The following is a 20,588-nucleotide window of genomic DNA, read 5'->3' on the forward strand; positions in this document are numbered from 1 at the left end:
GACACCAAGCAGTGGCATCTCTGAAAAAAAAAATTAAAAAGTCTTGCTGTATTTATGTTGTTCCTCTTTTGAAAACCAGTACACTACTCACCAAAAACAAAAACAAAAAACAAGAACATTAAGGAAATCATTCAACCAAAATCTTGATTTTTCAAATTTAACCTGGATAAATGTAGTGATATTTTCACAGTTCTATGCAAATCCATGCAGCTTTTACTTCTTAAAGAAGCTATTTTGAAAAGAGTTACTGCTATTATTTGTTTAATCAAATTTTACCCTTACAAATTCTCTTTGAGCACAGAAAAATATCCCTTAGTATATTTTATCCCTTAGTAATAACATTAAATTTTTATATGAAAGGTCTGCTCAGACACACATATTAAGTTGACCTTACCACCTATACACATAAACGATGAATTCTACCTCTTTTAGCAGAAACCCAATAACACCATTGAACAGGATAGATAGCAGGTTAAAAACACCTGGCATATCCAAAGTGCAAAAGGTGTTTTCTGATGAACATTATTGTATCTGAGCAGAATCCAAATTATCATTAGATGAAATGTGCTGTGTCCTTTTCTCTTGGTGTAATGTACATATGTGGAAAAATTAATTCCAGGAAAATGTTAGCTAATATATTTTGACAACTTGTAATTTTAATTCCATGTTTATTATGGTAAGATAGGATTGGTTTATGTATATGCATTTATTCTCCTGTGCATGTTTTCATTGCTTACAAAATTATTGTATGTAGTTATATTTCCTTAGGTCAATGTGACATAATATTGCTCACTGCTTTATTAGCTATTAGCATACATGCAAGAAATGCACTCATGACTTCTAATTTATTAGTTTCCTTGCACTTTCTTACTGCTTTGCTTATAGCTATGCCACAAAAAGCACTCAAGCAACATAAAGTTTCTGACTTGTGCCTTATAAAGCAAGAAAATTCAAATGGTTATATTAAAACACATTTTAGTTAGAATGCTATATGAAAAATAAACCTCTGCAATGCTTAAAATCATTTTTATTTCATCGATTATAGTAATGCTTACATAAAACATATTGATGGGATAATTTAAAGTAAAGTACAAATACTCATCCTTGTAACCTGTGAGTTTAATAAAGGGTCAAATCATCTTTCTTCATTATACTGTTGGAATATTATAATTTCAATATTTAGACATTCAGTTTTGGCTTCGTGAGTTCATTTTGTAAAGCTGCAGACATTAATTGCATATATCATGAAAAAGTTAAATTTTCTACATAAAACAAATTATAGACTGCTGATGTATTATTTGAGTTGATCTCATATTTATTTAGGAGGAATGTTTTGATAAATTTAAAAAGGTGTAATTGTTTTGTGTATTATTCCTTATTCTCTCGAATAAAACTTAGATTACTCTACAGAGCAATAAACATGTGTTTGCTCACTTATTTGACTTGCAAATGCAGTGGGTTTATCTTTAACTAGCATCCTTTAAAAAATAATGAACTATTGGGTTAAAATCTTAATAGCCAAACAACTAATAAGACCATCAGCATTTGAGCTGTTAGACAGACAGCCTTATACCCATTCACCCCATGCTGAGAAAACCTTTCCAGAAAATGCATTTATAGAAAACTGGGCAAAAGAAAGCAATGGCGATAAAAACAGAATCACTGGAAATGTTATTGATTGTGTAAGAATTTTGTAAAGGATAAGTTATTAAAAAATAAATGGAAACCTATTCCAATTTAGCAGCAGAACTATAAAAATAAGGGTAAGAAGAGATAGAAGGTGGTGGTGAGTAGAAGCGGATTCTGGTCACTGCAAAGCTAGCATAAGAAGGTAGTTCTAATCATTGCGCATCCAATCCATGTACATGCAAATTAGATAAAACCCTGAAGTCAGACTCACTGAGGAGAAAGTACAGAAGAGCTCAGAGTCCAAAGGACCAGATTCTCTCATGCAAAGTGTTGACTCAGAGTCTACCAACCTGTTCTTGTAAGGCTGGTTCCATCCAGCCTAAAACCAGCTTTATCGGCTGCTGCCACCAGTGCTTGTGCAAAACTGCCGCTGGCAAAGATGGAGCCATCTGAGGAGCTACCTACACTAGATCTATGACTAGAAAAGTTACGATCCTCATCAGATGCAGAGCCCCATCCATTTACCATTGAACCTAAAAACAAATGTAGTTGTCTAGTGAGTGGTATATATTGGATAGACTAGGTAGCTCATCTGCTTATTCAGCTGTTCTAAGAAAAGAAAAAGCTGCCTCAACACCCCTTTGCCTTGAGGTCAGTATGGTTTCATAAGTCATTGTCAAGCATCAATCATATTTTAAACATTCTGAGTGTAGAAGAATGAAGCTCATTACAGCCTTATTTGTTTATGACACAGGAAAACAGCATTCCCCATAAGAGTCCATACTTACATTGTAACTTACATTGTTACATCATCCTTCCCCCTCCCAAAGAATTTCTCCATACATCTTATTCTTAAAACTCAGATAGCTCCTTTATGAAATAATTACACCATATTTAACATTTTCAAAATCTCAGTTGAAGAAATAGTGAGAATCTACTAGGTATTCAATGCAGATTATAATGCTAAATTGCATAAAATCTACATTGTCCAATTTGTAGAAAACCTAAAATTGTCTGAATATTTAAAACTAAAATTTGCTTAACTCAGGAAATAACATTAGAAACAAAATTACAACAAAACATTTAAAAAACTAAAAATTCAAAAGTTCGATTACCTTTAAAATTTAGGATTAATAAAAAGTATTTCTGAATTAAGAGTCTTAAAAAGTGGTCATTAATTTGGAAAATTAACACTTATGAGAGAATTACTGTGACTATGTGGATTTTTTTCTGAAAAAGACAGCAAAGTAACAGAAAAAAAAATGTCAGAAAAAAAAACATCAAAGTGTTCTTTGATGAAGAAACAGATAAAATTTTATTCTTAATTTTTCAGCAAAAAAATTAATGTTTTGAGATATTTTCTAGGGACAAGAAACACTGGGGACCCTAAACCTACTTTCTACTAAACTTAGTATCATAATCTTTGTTAAAGTTGATCAAATCTACAACACAAAAATGACCTAATACTGCTTACCCCACTTTTAAAAAAAGAAAGCAAAAACACAAATACAATAGCTAATATAATGTTTCTAAATAAAACAAAAAAGTATTCACATGGAAGAGATTAAACTTAAGGACTGTCAATTATTTCCTCTTCTCTTCAGTACTTAGGAGACAACAATAGAGTTGAGTGCTACCATCAAAAAAATTTGTATTTTTAGTTTAAATGTTAGGATACAATATCATGAGGTTCATGTACTTTAAAGACAGAGAAAACAGAAACGCAAGGCGTGAGAAAGCATCTGAAATGTTAAAAGGGTGTTAAGTGTAGCATAGAAAGATAGAACTTTGATGCTATTTGCCAAAAGCAAGGAAATGCACTTTTTACTTTCCAAACAAATTCCCTTGACACAGGCTACTGCAAGGAAGGCAAGATAACACCAGTAACTGAGCCTCCTCCAAGAGAACAATTTCTGAGTTAATAGTCACAAGTCAAGGACCAACAACCCAAAATGAAAGGAGAAATGATGCAATAGACTCTGCAATATAATGCTACAGGAGATAAGAAAAAATCAAACTGATTCAGTCAGTGATCACAGAGGAATATGAAACCCTCTGACAGAGAACATTATTGAAGCTGGCGAACGCTCAGCCTTAGCCCGTTCCAACTATTTTTTTCCCCTAGTACTTCTAAATGTCTGCTAAACATCTATTCCTTACCATCAGAAGCTCACTTTTGAAATAAACCTCTCATCTTCACCTCCAGTTTCTTTGTCTGTTCCTGCTTATTGATTTCCTTCTAGTTTTTTTTCTAGCATCCTCATTGTCAACTGAATAATTTTCCCAGGGGTTATGATACAATTTTGTTCCGTCCTTTAGAACTTACTTATTTGATCAATTCATAACTAAACACTGAATTAGATCTTTGAGGTCCTTAGTTCTCTAGACCTGCATATCTATCTTGTTTTACTCTCTCATATAACTTCTGTGCTTTCTTATTACACACCGCAATCTTTTGTCGTGCAACAGATTTCTGGGTTGCTACTAACTCTTAGTCACTGCCAATCTATTATGTATATGAAACTTGATTTTCTTCTTCCTGCATGCAAAACATGTGCTCAGTCCACTGAAGCTATTGCTCTGGCTTGGATTTTATTTCTGTTTACATTAAAAATTCTATATAAATATCCACTTAGGGGCTGTAGCAATAGTACAGCAGGCAGGTGGTTTGCCTTGCATACCACTGATTGGAGCTCAATCCCTGGTATCCCATAAATTCCTCCAAGCCTGCCAGTAGTGATCCTTAAGCACAGAACCTGGAATAAGCCTTGAGCACTGCTGGGTGAGACCCCAAAACAAAAATTAATTAATTAATATTTATTTTAATTGCTTGTAATATCACAGTCAATCCTAGATTTTTACTAATAAAATGTGCTGTATTACATAGAATACAACATAAATTTGATGTTTCATCTTTACAAACTAGCATTTGAATGTATTATATTAAATTTAACACTAGAATTTCAATATTATTCTTCTTTTTTAAATTTTTCCTTTTGTTTGGGCTGGAGCGATAGCACAGCAGTAGGGCGTTTGCCTTGCACATGGCCCACCCGGCCGAGCCAGGTTCAATTCCTCCACCCCTCTCGGAAAGCCCAGCAAGCTACCAAGAGTATCTCACCCGCACGACAAGGCCTGGCAAGCTACCCGTGACGTATTCGATATGCCAAACACAATAACAACAAGTCTCACAATGAAGTCGTTACTGGGCCCGCTCGAGCAAATTGATGAACAATGGGAGAACAGTGCTACAGTGCTTTTGTTCTGTTCAGGGAGAATTAATGGCTCTGTGCTCAGGGATTATACCTAGCAGGCATAGGGAACCAGATGTGGTACTGAAGAACCAACTGGGGTTGAATGTATGCAAGATGAGCATCTTACAAACTACTGCTGTACTGACACTCCAGCCCATCAGTTCTATTCTTTCTATCCATAATTATGGAATTAAAATCTTTATAAAGTCTTTGCTGATTTACCCATTCTTATGTTTGCCATCCTTTCTGGTAAAGGTTAAGTTGGTTCATAAGTTTTAAAAAGTTATTTATACCTTTCAGTATCTATATTGCAAATCATAATGCCCAAATGTTGAGGAGAGAGAAAGAGAGAGAGAGAGAGAGAGAGAGAGAAAGAAAGAGAGAAAAATGCCTGACGTGGTGGGGGGAGGGGGATGGGCAGGAGGGAAACTGGGGTCATTGGTGGTTGGAAATGTACACTGGTAATGACACAGGCACATTATATTGTATAACTGCAACCCAATCATGAACAATATTCCTGTGGTTCAAATAAAAAATAAATATATAATTATTTTGAAAAGAATCAAGAAAATAGTTATGTTTTCTTAGTTCTATTTTGCTATATATTATGTACATGTGGAATTATACAGTGTTATTTGGCCAATCTTTAAAGTTCAAATCAATACAAACTCCTTTATCATCTTTATTGCACTTCAACTTTAACCTGTTATAGGGAACTTTAACGTGTTATCTATTGACAAATTTACTTTTTGAATGTAAAAATTTTAGGAAAAATTTTACAACACTAAGAAAATATCATTATGTAAAAATGTATAACATCAAGAGATGTTTTTGTTCATCTTCTGAAAACAATCTCTTTGTGATAACGGCTTCTTCATCACAAAATTTCCATGTATGAATTGTTGTTGTCAGTATTCCTGTATTTGTGCATTGTTCTAATTTTATCTCAATCATTAATGTATTTTGTGACATCCTCAGAAAATTCTGGCTTCCCGGCCCCTAGGGCATTTGCCTTGCAATCAAGCCAACTAGGGTTCAATCCCTGGCACCTTCTATGATCCTCAGAACATCACCAGAAGTCATTGCTGAGCACAGAGCCAGAAGGGAAGCCTGAGCACCACTAGGTGTGGTCCAAAAATAAAACAAACAAGAGGCTGAAGCAATAGCACAGCAGGTAGGGCATTTGCCTTGCATGCGGCCAACCTGGGTTTGATTCTAAGCATCCCGGTACTGCCCGAGTACTGCCAAGAATAATTTCTGCATGCAAAACTGGAAGTAATCCCTGTGCATAGCTGGGTATGACCTATAAGCAAAAACAAAACAAAACAAAAATCTAGGTATTTGTGAAAGTTTCCCTGATGCTATTGTTCTTCTTCCTCAGAAGGATGAATAACATGAAAACCATGGTTTTAAGTTAGCTTTAAGAGGACAAATATCAGGATTTGTTATGATTTGTTTTTTTTTTCCCCTCTATACGTGGCCAACCCGGGTTCAATTCCTCCGCCCCTCTCGGACAGCCCAGCAAACTACCAAGAATATCCCGACCACACAGCAGAGCCTGGCAAGGTCCTTGTGGCATATTCGATATGCCAAGAACAGTAACAACAAGTCTCACAATGGAGACTTTACCGGTGCCTGCTCGAGCAAATTGATGAACAATGGGAAGACAGTGCTACAGTGCTACAGTGCTATGTTAGCGGAAAGTGACAGAGATGATTTACTCATGAACACATGTGTGTCACAAATACTTATTAGAGAAAACAATATGAAATCTTACTATCCCATGCTGAAGGAAGTGACCATAATTAACTTCACCTTCAAAACGAAAGCCAGAATTATTAAAAGAATAAGGAAAGGTCCTCTCTCTCTTGACAGTCAGAGTTTATGTTTGGCACTCTCTACTCTCTCTTTGCGTATGATAAATTGAATAATTTCATCTGTTGAGAATATTTTGAAAAATCGTTGACAATACAGCATGAATTAAAATGTATACAAACACTGAATTTTCCTTATGCCCTAGAATTTAAGAAAATTATTTAACTACTGCTAATTTCACTTGTATGGAGTTACTATGATTTTCCTTTCTTTACATTAAGTATCAATAATGATATAGATATTTATATAATAGAAAGATGATTGAAAGAAAAAACAACATCAATTCACCAATTTAAAAGTAAGCAATTTTGTGATAATTGGTTTTCTTTTATAAAAGTAAACATCAACAAGAAAATGAAGATGAACGCTAAATAAAAATAGCTCAGTTAGAGATCTTTACAAATTAGAAACAATCCATACCAATCTGACACATTATAGCTCCAAGTCTAATCAATAAATATTTAAACATTTAATGAAAAATAAATTTATGTCACCTAGGCAAATTTATTTGCATTTACAGTTTCAATCTTTTCAAATTTCCTATGTTTAAAATTGCTGAAAGACCAAAAATAATCTCATATTTATTCAAGCTGTTAAGAAGAACTGCACATAGGTCATTAAGTTGTTGCTTAAATGTTACTGAGCGGTAAACTACCATGATAAAGTGGCATCTTGCTGTGTCTCTATTACATCTTCAGCACTAAAATTAATTTATGATCAGTCATCAATTCATTTACAAGTCATTTTATGCTAAATCCCTCCTTGCTGATAAATGCTTATCCTTAGATCCATTAAGTTAAAGTCTGTGCTTCATAATACGACCCTGCTAATTGTTGTATTACCATTTTATAATACAAAATTCAGTACTCCTCCTCTTTCTCAGCCAATATTCAATCCAAGAGTTCTTTCTATTAAGTAATATGATCAATTTTAAATAATTTTGGACAAATCGATCCAATTATTGACCTCTGGCTAGAGGTAGATAAAACAGGTTTAATTTTAGAAGACCTTCTTTCTCTCAAACTTATTAAATATGCAACAATTCCTCCTATGTTCCTCAGGGAGAAAGGAATGTGTGACATCTGTGGAAAGCAAAATAAGCAATTAAAAAATATCTTCCTTAGGACATATGACACCTGTTAACTTGTTTTACTGAAATAGAACGTAAAAAATACATACATTTTCCTTCTCACTGTTAGATTTTCAAGTATATATTTGATTTCTTCTAAACTCAAAGCTATTAAAGCCGCCCCAAAGAATGAAACAATTATTTAAGAAATTTCCTCCAGGTTACAAATGTTTTCCTTAAATTGTCTGCAGCAAAAGGCAAAGGCAAGCATCAGGTGACACTTTGAAGCGATCTGTTCATACTGTGTGGTCCAGCCAGATGGGGAAGTTGCCACATTGCAATGTTTTCAAAATGATCTGGTTTTGAGTCCCATTAATGACCTTCCAAAATATAAAATACTTAAAATACAGAGCCAGGACGTCGTTTTATTTGTGATGTTTATGTGACAGACGATAGTCAAGGAAATGTATGTTTCACTTCACAGGTTCTCTGCTTTCCTCTTTGTGGTCATTGAGGCAGTACCAATCATGGCCCAAGTTCCGGGCACTTTACTCCTGCCCATTCTGCTATTGTCTTCTGTGTTTTGATTCCTGTAGTAGAGCCATTTAACATAGGAAACCTTTACCCTTGTCTCACACCACGGTAGTTCTTTTTGTTTGTTTGTTTGTTTTTGCTTTTTAGATTACACCCAGCGATGCTCAGGGGGTCACTCCTGGCTCATGCACTCAGGAATTACTCCTGGTGGTGCTCGGGGGACCATATGGGATGCTGGGAATTGAACCCAGGTTGGCCGTGTGCAAGGCCTTACTCGCTGTGCTATTACTCCAGTCCCCACCAAGGTAGTTTTAGAAAAATGTCTAGCAGGCCTTCTCTACTCACGTTCAGGTGGTGAGTTTGGGGTTTGGGAAAACAAATAACAAATGTAGTCTTAGAGACTGATATTATCCTTTATGATTCCAAATAGAGGATGTTGCAAACACATATTTTTAATTTTATTGAATCCTAATAAAGCATATTTGATTTGAATCATTTAAGTAAATTAACAATAAGATTATTACAAAATCTCACATTTCTATTGGCAGATAATGAAAGACTTTGGTATAAAAATGCCCTGCCAAAGAGATAATCGTTTGTAGTTCTATTATCCTGAGTTGCTGTAACAATTTATAACTCAATATTTAAAAAATGACATTAATAACTATATATCGATATCTATCTATATAGCTTTTGAGCCACATATGGCAGTGCTCAGTGCTTTTTCAGGGATCACTCTGGACAGGCTCTGAGAACTACTTGGGTTGCTAGGATCGAACCTGGGTCTGCCATGTGCCAGACAAAAGCTTTAATGGCTGTACTATCTCTCTGAACTCCAATTTAATATTTTGATCTTGAGTAAATCTACTGGAACTAAGGAATAATTTATCTAAAGATAAAGCTATGTTCCAGTTGTTAAGATAAATATTTATTTATATGTATGCATATATAAAGAGATAGACATAGAAAGTAATAAAGTGAGATGCACATGTTAAATAATAGATCAGAAATTACTCTCCTTTCAAAGATGTCAAATGCTGAGATTAGAAAAAAACTGGGCACTTTCACAGCAGGGATCTTACGGTATGACTGAATATGAATATTCTTTTTCTATGTATCATGTGAATGAGCCTGAAAAAAAGATCCTATGTGTCTCAATTTTTCTCATCTGTAAAATGGGAATAAAAATAGGTTCTGACCATACAAACAGATGAATTCATGAAACTACAACAAAAAGAATCTTTTAGGAATATAAATTCATTAGCAGTTATCTGAAGGGAAATTTATTAGGATGCAATATAAATCAAGATGTAGGGGACAATTGTATGGTGAAAGATAATTAGGCTTTCAAATGTCAACATAATTCAATAAAAATACACATTGATTTTCACTGATAAATATTGGAAGTTACAAAATGTTAATTGTCAATATTAGTTTAACAAAATTAATAGGGTTGTGGGCAGAAGAGGTAGTTCAACGGGGAAGAACTGCTTTTTTTTTGCTTTTTGGGTCACACCTGGCGATGCTCAGGGGTTACTCCTGGCTCTGCACTCAGGAATTTCTCCTGGCGGTGCTCACAGGACCATATGTGATGCTGGGAATCGAACCTGGGTCAGCTGTGTGTAAGGCAAATGCCCTACCCACTGTGCTAACCACTCCAGCCCCACAGCTCTTATTCTTGATACCACATTGTCTTTAAAGCACCAGAGACAGAGTCCTGTTGTTCACCAGGCTCATACAGCACTGAGGACCCAGCATGAGCCCCAGATCTTCAGAGTCCCCCCCTTCCACATACACACACGTTGATTAGAAAGTATATTGCACTTACTCTAAATATGGGCTGCTGTGTATGTGCAAGCCATTGCGGCAGTTATTAATGTATTGAATCTAAAACCCTAGCTAACTGGTTGGAAGAGTCATTCAATAAATTTTCTTTTCTGATAAATAAGCAACATATTTATAGATATATAGATATTTTTGTTATGAGTTATGGACTAAATGCATTCTCCCCAAATTAATATGCTGAAGCCCTATATCCCCAAGGTATTTGGAGGTAGAACCTTCCTAAGGCAATTAAGGTCATTTACTTTCTGCTTTTCTTGAGGCCTGGGTGGGTTTCCCAAGAGGTGCTCAAAAGTCTCAGGAGCCTCTTCCAGGGATTTTCAGGCAGATGCTAGGGATCTGCCATAGGGATTATCTGACCACTCAAGCAGTGCTCAAGAGTGTCCAGGGCTATAAGCAGTGGTATGTGGGAGCCCATGGTATGAGCAGCTGAAGCAAAGCCTGTCAGGTGCAGTGAATGAGCACTATATTGTCTCTTCAGCCCAGGTAAACAAGATTAGATGAGATCACAAGGGTGGGATCATCATAATGAGAATTTTTCTTTATGAGCTGAAATTAGACAGCTTGCTCTCTACCTATGTGAGGGGATAGAGGACAATTATCTACAAGCCAGGAAGGTGTGTGGGGAAGGTTTCCAAGAGGAACCCAATATGATTGCACCTTAATCTTGGACTTCAGACTTCTAGCATCATGAGAAATAAGACTCTTCTGGTTAAGCCACTCAATCATGGGATTTGGTTGTATCCACCCTATCAACTAATACACTGAGATTTTAAGATATGAAAATTCTTAGTTTTTCCTCTGTTAACATTTTCTATTCATTAACTAGTCATTATTTTGAAAGTTAAGAAACGTTTGCAAATTACTTAGTGATTACAATGATACTAGGCACTAATGTTCTTAACTCTTTACAAAATGAACTCCGTCTCATTAATTGTTGATTTTTTTTCTAAAGTGGCAACTGACAGGATGAATTGCATGAGTAAAATCTCGAGTACTTATTAACCCCTCTTTGTGTTAACACCGGATGTCATTCTGGTTGGTTTTAGAGTTTAAGAAGTAGATTATAATTATTAGTTATATTTAATAAAAATCATTCATTAGCTTCATAAAAATAAAAATATCAGTGAATTTAAACTAAATGTAATGATTACTCATATCACGCATTTATTTAGATCTGAAATGCTTTATGATCAGGTCAGAATTCTCCATGGCCACTGATCACCTCAAAAACATTAAACAAAAATAGAAGTAGCATGTTTTATTGCCCACATGTTTCAGCGCCATTAAAATAGCTCTAAGGATCTCAAAAAAATAAACACATGAGAAGAATATCCATTGCATGGTGATTTCCATAAAATTGATCTTTATGTACAAAATTCACTTCAAAATCATTCCTATATAATTATGTGTGTATGCATACACACGTAAACATGCCCTAGTATATTCATAACTGTATACTCTACACATCACATATACATATGCTTACATATACTCACACACCTAGCTATCACCCCCACTAAGACTCCATTTGTATCACATTATGAATACAATATTTTAAAAATCTATATTTACTTTAAAGCTTAACTTATATTTGCTTCATACCATGGAAATCAAATAAAAATTTTGATCAGAAATTTCTCACAAAGTTACATTAACAAAACATAAATAAGTAAAAACTATTTTATTATACTATTATGTACAAAGTGCAACTTTTTGTTGACATATTGAATTAGTCACAAGATAAACTCATCATAGTATACATAAACACCCAAAGGTTTTATAGATGGCAATAATTAAGCAGTAAGCTCAAGTAGGAAAATAGACTGTGTTGTCTTACTAATAAAAGCCTCATTTGAGTGAAAATTAGCCAGCGTTAGGAGAAATTCAGATTGTTTTTAACTGCTGTCACATGAGACTCTGACTGGTTACTAACAGGAAAGTCAGCATGTGGGAAAGTAAAATAGCTTGCTCCTCATTTATGGATATGTTTATCATCTTTGACATTATAATATTTAATAAAAGAACTACATAGGCTACAGTGGGCTTTTTTAAAAAAAGTTCACTGCTATTGCAATTTCTCATTGCATTCCTAATGGGGAAAAGTTCAATATCATTAGTGAGACATGCAAAACATATGCAGAATTTTACCCTGAAGGAGATTATGTTAGACACTTAGTCAAAGGGACTTAACATAACTGTGATAATAAGATAGCTGGTTGCATTTAAGGACTTAGACTTTTGCTCTGCCACTTTCATTTGGATCTGTATTAAAAATCCTAGTAATATGTCTGCAGTTCATGAGTCTTAATTAGTCAGGCAAGCAGACATCCCCCGCCCCCAATAAAACACAATACTGAAAAATGGGTTTATGCATCCTTCATTGAATAATTGAGGAACAGACAGACACATAGCAAAATTTCAAGTTCTTGTGCTTCTCAATCACTGTCAACCAGTTTTCATCAGTACTTACTGCAACCTAATACATTGGAGAAAATTGGTGAAAGCTGGGAAGCTGTTAGAGTAAGATGAATGAAGGGGATTGTGGTAAAATGACTCCTAGAATCAAGTTATCATTAACATACAGAAATGAGTGGTTTTCTGAGAAGGCCCAATGACATGCAAAAGCAAGACATATTTATCTTGTATACTTGTATATTATCGTCTCATAGGGAGCATTTGTGTATGTGTGTATAATATTGCTTGCCATATGAATATAAAGATTGTTTTTAAATTCCTACATATTCATGGTAAATTCATTAGGATTTAAGTTTTTCAAACAACATTTGATAAAGTCTTTGGAAAGAGATTGTTGTCCTGGGAATCTCATGGGAACGTGCAAATTGAAGGTTTTCTCTCAATGAACAAGGCAAGAGGAAGAAAAAGGAAGAAAAAATAACTAGCAAAAATAATCATGTTTTGGGGAGAGAAGCAATTATTGAACTCAGCGATATGAAATGCATAAATGTATGTTTTATCTCACTGTACATTTTCTCCACTCTAAAAATAAATCTCTGCGTAACCTTAGAGAGGCTTATTTCGAAGACTTGCTTATTTCATCAGTGAATGATTTTACAGAGAGAAATATCAAGAAGCATTTTAAGTTTGCATTCACTTTGTATGTTGCTCCTGATATACAAAATATATCATTTCTAAAAGTCAAGGTTTTTTTATGTAATAGACTCGGTTCCCCAGTAGAGTGAACTTTTCATGAAAGCCCTGGATATAATTGAGTTTTCTTTCATGTCTTTAAGGCTTTTTAAAATTCATGAATTTTCTTATCATTTTTGCAGCAAAGCAAAAGTATTTCCAAATCCTTTTTGAATTTTGTGTTTCAGATTATGATATTTAAAATGTTACAGAAATAGATGAAGTGGAATGAATCTTACATAAGAAAGTATTTGGTTTTTGATGCATTTAAATGTTATAAATAGGTCGGTTATTCCTATTAAATCCATCCCGTTACCTGTTATAGAGCTGTCCAGATTGTCCATACTGGATCCGGGTGTCTGCTCTAGTGCCCTCAGGGGCCTGGGGATTTCTAAAGCTTCTTCCTCATCGTCAGCATCATCATCGGGTACATCTGTTTCCAAATCAGAAATCAAGGGTCCAGACATGTAACCTAATGGTGGTACTGGCGGCTGCGGTGGTTGATTATTGCTTTGAATGTGCCTAGAATATAAGTGGAAATTTTTTAAAGGCATTAATATCCAACAAAACTCTAATTTAAAAAAAACAGCATGTCATGTCTACTAAATTTTCTTCCTGATTTCCTTCAATTTATTTTGGAGCTTAATTTTTTTTTTTGGCTTTTTGGGTCACATCCGGTGATGCTCAGGGGTTCCTCCTGGCTCTGCGCTCAGGAATTACTCCTGGCAGTGCTCTGGGGACCACATGGGATTCTGGGAATCAAACTTGGGTCAGCCAAGTGCAAGGCAAACGCCCTACCCACTATGCTATCACTCCAGCCTCTGGAGCTTAATTTTACTGATGGCAATAGGCTATGCATATGCATATGTACGGCTACTAATTTTTCTTCCTGGTTTCCATCAATTTATTTAGGAGCTTAATTTCAGCTATGACAATAGGCTATATATATGTGACTTGACAACAACATCTGTTATTGTACTTTTCCACTGAATTTATGATGAAAAATAAGAAAAAATTGCAAAACCAGCATTTTGTGTCAAGTCACTGAGAAGGATAAGACTATTTGCCATAAATAATTACTTAAATCTGACCTTTCTGAAGGTCCAAGAAGAATATAGTTATTTTTATCTCCAGGTTAGTGTAAAAAGTTTATGGTACCTAATCATGTGACCCACTAACCCTTAGGAAGAAAACCACATGACAGCAAATACCTATCCCTCAATCACCAATTATATTTTCTGCCTTTAAGGATGTTCCTCTACACTCCACTCCACTATCTAAATTGGATAGTTACTTCTACTTTAACACAATTTGAGGAAGGAACAGACACATTGTGTTCTTCTCCACCTATGTCATAAACACCTTAAAAGCAGAAGAGATATAGGGATAATTTTCAATGTCTTCACCATGTGAAGTAGATGCAAATGTATTATGAATTCTTTGTGATTATAGTCAACTTCACATTTAAGTGACTCATTTCAAATCACATGAGTTGTAAAATGTAAAGACCTGTGTTCAGTCTATTTTGTGACTTACAAGTTCTATATATATGTAAAAATGGTAAAGAAAAGGAAGCGTTTTATGGTTATGTTACTAGTATTAAAGGGTGAATATAGTACTTGCTTTGACATATTAGGTTCATATTGATGTGAATATTTTAAAGATTATCCATTCAAAGAAGATACCAAGCAGTCATTGTTAGTTTATGCATTAAATATACAAGATTGTTTTTCTTTAACATATGCATTTGGAAGATAAATACCTAATTCTTCAAGATTTCACTTTTCCTTACTCGATTTAATCCTCAAACTTGTAACTGACTTCACTGTTAACAAGATTCTAAATCTTTTGATGTTAAAAATCCAAAGATATTTGTTCTAGAAGAAATGTCAATAATAGCAGACCCATCTCTTTAAAGAAATCAGGAATTTGAGAACATGAGTTATTATTTGGCATTTATCAGAGCTCATTAGTCAAGAAGTTTCCTAGCTTCTATTACAAAAAATCTTGAGCACTCATAACTACATGTTATTGTGTTGCTTCTGTTTCCATTTATGAACTGGGGGAGGAATGAGCCATAAAGAACAAGAAAATATAGAATGCACTATTCTATACATTATTCTATTTCCTCTACTGCTTGCATATTTGTCCTGAGGATGACCCGATAGATTGACACTCTACTTCTACATTATTTCTGACACCTGCTAATGAAACACATAAATATTAAGGAGCAAACAATTGCTTCTTGAGTTTAGCAGTAATTGGAGATAAGCTGAAATATTGGAAGATGGTACAAAACATTTAAAGCACACCCTAGTGATAGATGACACGTCATATAAACTTAACCCCTACAGATGGAGGCTGAATGCCATTATTTTTAAATAATCCTTCTGTGATATTGACAGGGTCTGAGAGATAGCACAGCAGTAGGGCATTTGCCTTGCATGCAGCCAGTCTGGCTGAGCCAGGTTCGATTCCTCCGCCCCTCTCGGAGAGTCTGGCAAGCTACTGAAAGTATCTCACCCGCACGGCAAAGCCTGGCAAGTTACCTTCGACGTATTTAATATGCCAAACACAGTAACAAGTCTCAAAATGGAGACATTACTGGGCCCGCTCGAGCAAATCAATGAAAAACAGGAGGACAGTGCAGTGCTACAGTGATAAATATAGGCAGTTATAAAAGAGTGGCATCGGTAGTTATACAAGAAGAGCGAGGTTCTTCGTGATCAGTTGCTCATACTTGCTGCATAGGACCATACACGACATTTAGTACAGGCCTGATAAAGATGAACCAGCTCTTTGTTTATTTTATCAAATGTCTGTTGAGCACTCTGTCAGTGGAATGCTCTTCTAAATGTGGAAAAATGAACTGGAGACATTCTATTGTGGGGCAGGGTGCTTGCCTTCTATGAAACCACCCTGGATTTGTTCCCCACCATCCCACATTGTCCTCTAAACCCCACAAAGAATAATCCCTGGGTCCAGAGCTAGGGTTAAGCCCTTAGCACAACCAGGTATGCCCCAAACCAAACATAAATAAACAGATGTCTAACTGGATAATTCAGTTAAAAATACAAATTCCTCTGAAACATCATGGCTAGATACATAAATACTACATAAGTGTATACTTATTGAATTACCACAAAAATTTGTAAAAACCATTACAATGCATATAATAATTGAGTTGGATCTTGTTTAGGGAACTTGGCCCTTTGTCTTCCTATGATGAAAACGTAATATCTAAGGACTTCAAATATTCAGGCTGATTGAGTTTATCTTCATTTATCTGGAGGCAAAGGACTACCACAGAAAGTCTAAGAATGTACTGACTTAATGAGTCTTTGCATTAGAGTATGGGCTCCTCTTCTCGTGGGCCTGGAGACCAAGATCAGCAGCATGGGTAGTTCTGTGTATGAGAACCTCCTGAAACACTGAACTTTTGCCTCCAAACTCCTCATACTCAAATTTCAGTAAAAGCACACCAAATGATATTGGAAAGTTACATAGAAGCCAACTAAACTCAATACACACAAATAGTAACACAGAAGGCTCAATTAACTACGAACAGCTTTATTAAATCCTCAGAAAAGGGCATAACAACAACCCTGTGGTGAGGTATAACAATTTCAAATAAAAACTGATTTTTTAATTTATCAGTTTTCATATTGGAGATTTGTTATATAATCAACTTCAACTCTATGATTGTAAATATGAATAATAAAGAAATGGCTTCTGTAAGATTCCTTGGTTGGCAATATTTTATGTATGTTTTCAGGAAAGTAATGCTTTCTACAGCTCAATAGTGAGAGCTCCAACCACTGAGGCTGACCCAAAGAAACTTTTCTAGATTATTTACCATGTATTTCTTCACTTGCTTGACTTCAACCTTTATTTTCTCACTATAATTAAGCAATGTTTTTACTATAACAGTGTTTGTGAATTCTGTGATTTTTTTCAGTTAGGTCTTGAATCTGAGAATGACCTTGGGCACTGCTCTGTCACTTCATAGAATTATTATTATCTTAGTTATTTTATAAATGGAGACTCTGAAACACATAAATTTAAGTGAGTTGCTCATTGTCATATCGCTGTTAAGGCAGAGGCAGTGATTTAAACCTTGGTGAAATATCCAAACAAGCAAGTAGAATATTTCTGGATAGGGTACATAATGCCACATATTTAGGGCTATACAGATGATTCTAAAATTAAAGCATGTTTGATAACCTATAAACTAGAATTTTTTATTTTGAATGACTAAATTACCTGCCTTCATTAGTTGATTTTGTTAACATTAGTTAATAAAAGAAGGGAGTCCTTGGTGATTAAATTCTTAAATTCTTAAAGCAATTAAATGCTTAATATGGTTTTGAACTAAATTATTTTTGACCTTTGAAAGCTATCTCTTAACTGAGTAAAATATTCAAGGAATTCTGGTTCTTTTTGGGGGGAGTCACATCTGGCGATGCGCAGGAGTTACTCCTGGCTCTGCACTCAGGAGTTACTCCTGGCGGTGCTCAGGGGACCATATGGGGTCCTGGGAATCGAACCTGGGTCAGCCGCATGCAAGGCAAATGCCATACCCACTGTGCTATTGCTCCAGCCCCGGAATTCTGGTTCTAATAAAAGAACTTATGTTTATAATAAGCTCTAAGTTATACTGCAAGTTAAAATATGTCTTTGCCTAGTTAGTTGCTTTTTAAAATAAAGACCTCACAAGTGTTGAGAAAAGGCCCTATTAGTAACTTGTCCAGTAGGTAAAAGTATCAAAAGAAGCAGCAAATATATTTATAAAATTGTGCTCTAACTTTAAGTATGGGTCATATATCAGGAAAATACAACCAGAGTTATGTCACTGAGATTTAATTTCCAAGAATCATTTTTCAGGATAGAGCTGTATCTTAGTGTTAAAGTATCTGCCTTGCATGTGTAAGACCTGGGTTCAATCCCTGGTAAAAATAAATAAATAAGCAAACAGCAAGGAAAATATAGTTTTATATTTGGTCAATAGAAAATTAGAAGAGAAAACTGCAGAATTGTTGAGTTGATCCCACTTACTTTCCTTTTCATAGAATATCCAAGTAGGTTAAGATCTATATCTGATAAGACAGATAAATAAGAAAATAAAAATTTGAGATTCTAATTTATTCTAAGTTTGGAGAGATGAATTTACTGTTACTAACACTATTTTTTTTATCTCATTTAATCCAGACAAAGAAAGTCTTTTAATGACACTAGATATATGTGATTTATACATGCTTACATTAACATATTCATGACAACAAAAACCAGAAGCACTGCACAGAATCTAAAATTAGTCTTTTATTATCACATTGGAAGTGTGTTCAAGAATATGCTAACTGAACTAAATTGTAAAAGGTAAAGGTAAAGGTAAAGGCCCTCCCGTTGATCGTCGATTTGCTCTAGCGGGCCCAGTAACGTCTCCATTGGAGACTTTGTTGTTACTGTGTCTGGCATATCGAATACTCTCGGTAGCTTGCCGGGCTCTCCGAGAGGGGCGGAGGAATCGAACTCGGATCGGCCATGTTGGCCGCTTGTAAGGCGAACGCCCTACCAGCTGTGCTATCGCTCCAGCCCAAGAACTAAATTGTAAATTGAAAAAAAAAATATTGTGGTGTAGAGAAAAGCACTTTAGCCTGAAATTCAATAAACCGTAATTATTTACCTGGTTGACTCTTTATCTTTTAAAGAGTTAACAAAACTTTTCAGTTTTAGCTAAAAACACTAAGTGACTTTCAGTAAAGAAATAGTTGTACAAAAGTATTTCTAAACCAAGAGACATAATTCTGTAAGAACATCATTTTTGTTTGTTTGTTTGAGGGCCACACCCAGCAGTGCTAACAGTTTACAACTGACTGTGTTCAAGGATCACTTCTGGCAGTACATGGGGTAACTATATGGGGTGCTGGAGATCAACCTGTGTCATCTATATATATATATATACATATATATATACATATATATATATATATATATGGTGCTATACCCACCATACTGTCTCTGTCCCTTAGGATCTCACTGTGATCTCAATGTGAACATTTGTTTTCTCTATCAATGTGTTGAAACCCAGATACCTCTGACTTAGTGGGTATATTTACCATGTTTGCTTTGCTATATCAAATTGGTAGGCCCTTGTCAGCTCATCCAGGTGAGCTTGCAGCATGGGTTGCATCTCTTCCCTTGGAGATGGAGTAAGAGTTGCAGTGGACTGCTGCCCAAAGGAAATAGCTGGAGAAGAGGCCACGCCTCGCACAGGAGGTGTTGGAACGCGGTCATCATCTTCTTCCAGTTCATCTTCCATTCCCTGGTGTAAGTATGTTTGTACTGGTAATGGTGGGCACCAGCTATCACTATCATAGCTGAAATGAAAAGAAAAGCACAAAGACACATAGACATAATTATTCTCATAAAAAATTGCACCACAGAGTATCCAAAACATTCTCTCACAGTAAATCACCTGGCTGTTGTCTAATTTTCTAATCATTATTGCATCTGTTATCATAATATCTTAATTTGCTTTTATAAAAGGTCTAATTATCAAATTGTTATCAGTGCTACAGAAGGCAATAACTTTCCAACAGTCACTCACGTGGAAAAGCCAAATTGCTAATTAAAGACAATTAATGAACTTACCATTTATAGGCTCAACTAGTCTCTCTCAACTATTATATTCTGTGTAACAGAAAATGCCAATATTTATATTTTAAAAAGTATTTGAAATTTGTATTACATTTATTCTAAATAAATACCAAGCTTTTGTCCATTATTATGTGTCAATTAAGACTCAGAAATTTTATAATATATATTTGATTCTCTGAATATTCCTGATTTTTCTCAACAGAAATTAGTATGTCCTTTAATTTTGACACATAAAAAATTCCACTTCCATGGCTGGAGTGATAGCACAGTGGGTAGGGCGTTTGCCTTGCGCACGGCCGACCCAGGTTCAATTCCCAGCATCCCATATGGTCCCCTGAGTACTGCCAGGAGTAATTCCTGAGTGCATGAGCCAGGAGTAACCCCTGTACATCACTGGGTGTGACCTAAAAAGAAAAAAAATTCAACTTCCTACAACATGTTTAAGATCTAACCAACCACATTATATATCTATCTCAACAGATACATCCAGATAGCTATATGTAGAGATTTATAATGTTTAAATCATTATATTTTAGTGTCTGTGGTTTGGGAATATGAAAAACTAATGCAAAACTTGT

The 20,588-nt window shown here is 35.1% G+C and overlaps 1 protein-coding gene across 5 annotated transcripts in view; it reads right to left on the minus strand.

The window, feature by feature from the left end:
* The window catches only part of ROBO2 (roundabout guidance receptor 2), a 641,887-nt gene that overhangs the window by 14,338 nt on the left and 606,961 nt on the right, over positions 1-20,588 (minus strand). For all 5 annotated transcript variants that reach the window (XM_056135437.1, XM_056135436.1, XM_056135440.1 and 2 more), the window contains 2 exons: positions 19,470-19,730; positions 13,670-13,875 (listed from right to left, as the gene is read on the minus strand). In XM_056135437.1, coding sequence (XP_055991412.1) covers positions 13,670-13,875; positions 19,470-19,730 — 467 coding nt within the window. The remainder of the gene's footprint in view (positions 1-13,669; positions 13,876-19,469; positions 19,731-20,588) is intronic.

This window comes from Sorex fumeus, unplaced genomic scaffold, assembly GCF_029834395.1.
Source record: "Sorex fumeus unplaced genomic scaffold, SorFum_2.1 ptg000115l, whole genome shotgun sequence".
Classification (NCBI taxonomy): Eukaryota; Metazoa; Chordata; class Mammalia; order Eulipotyphla; family Soricidae; genus Sorex; species Sorex fumeus.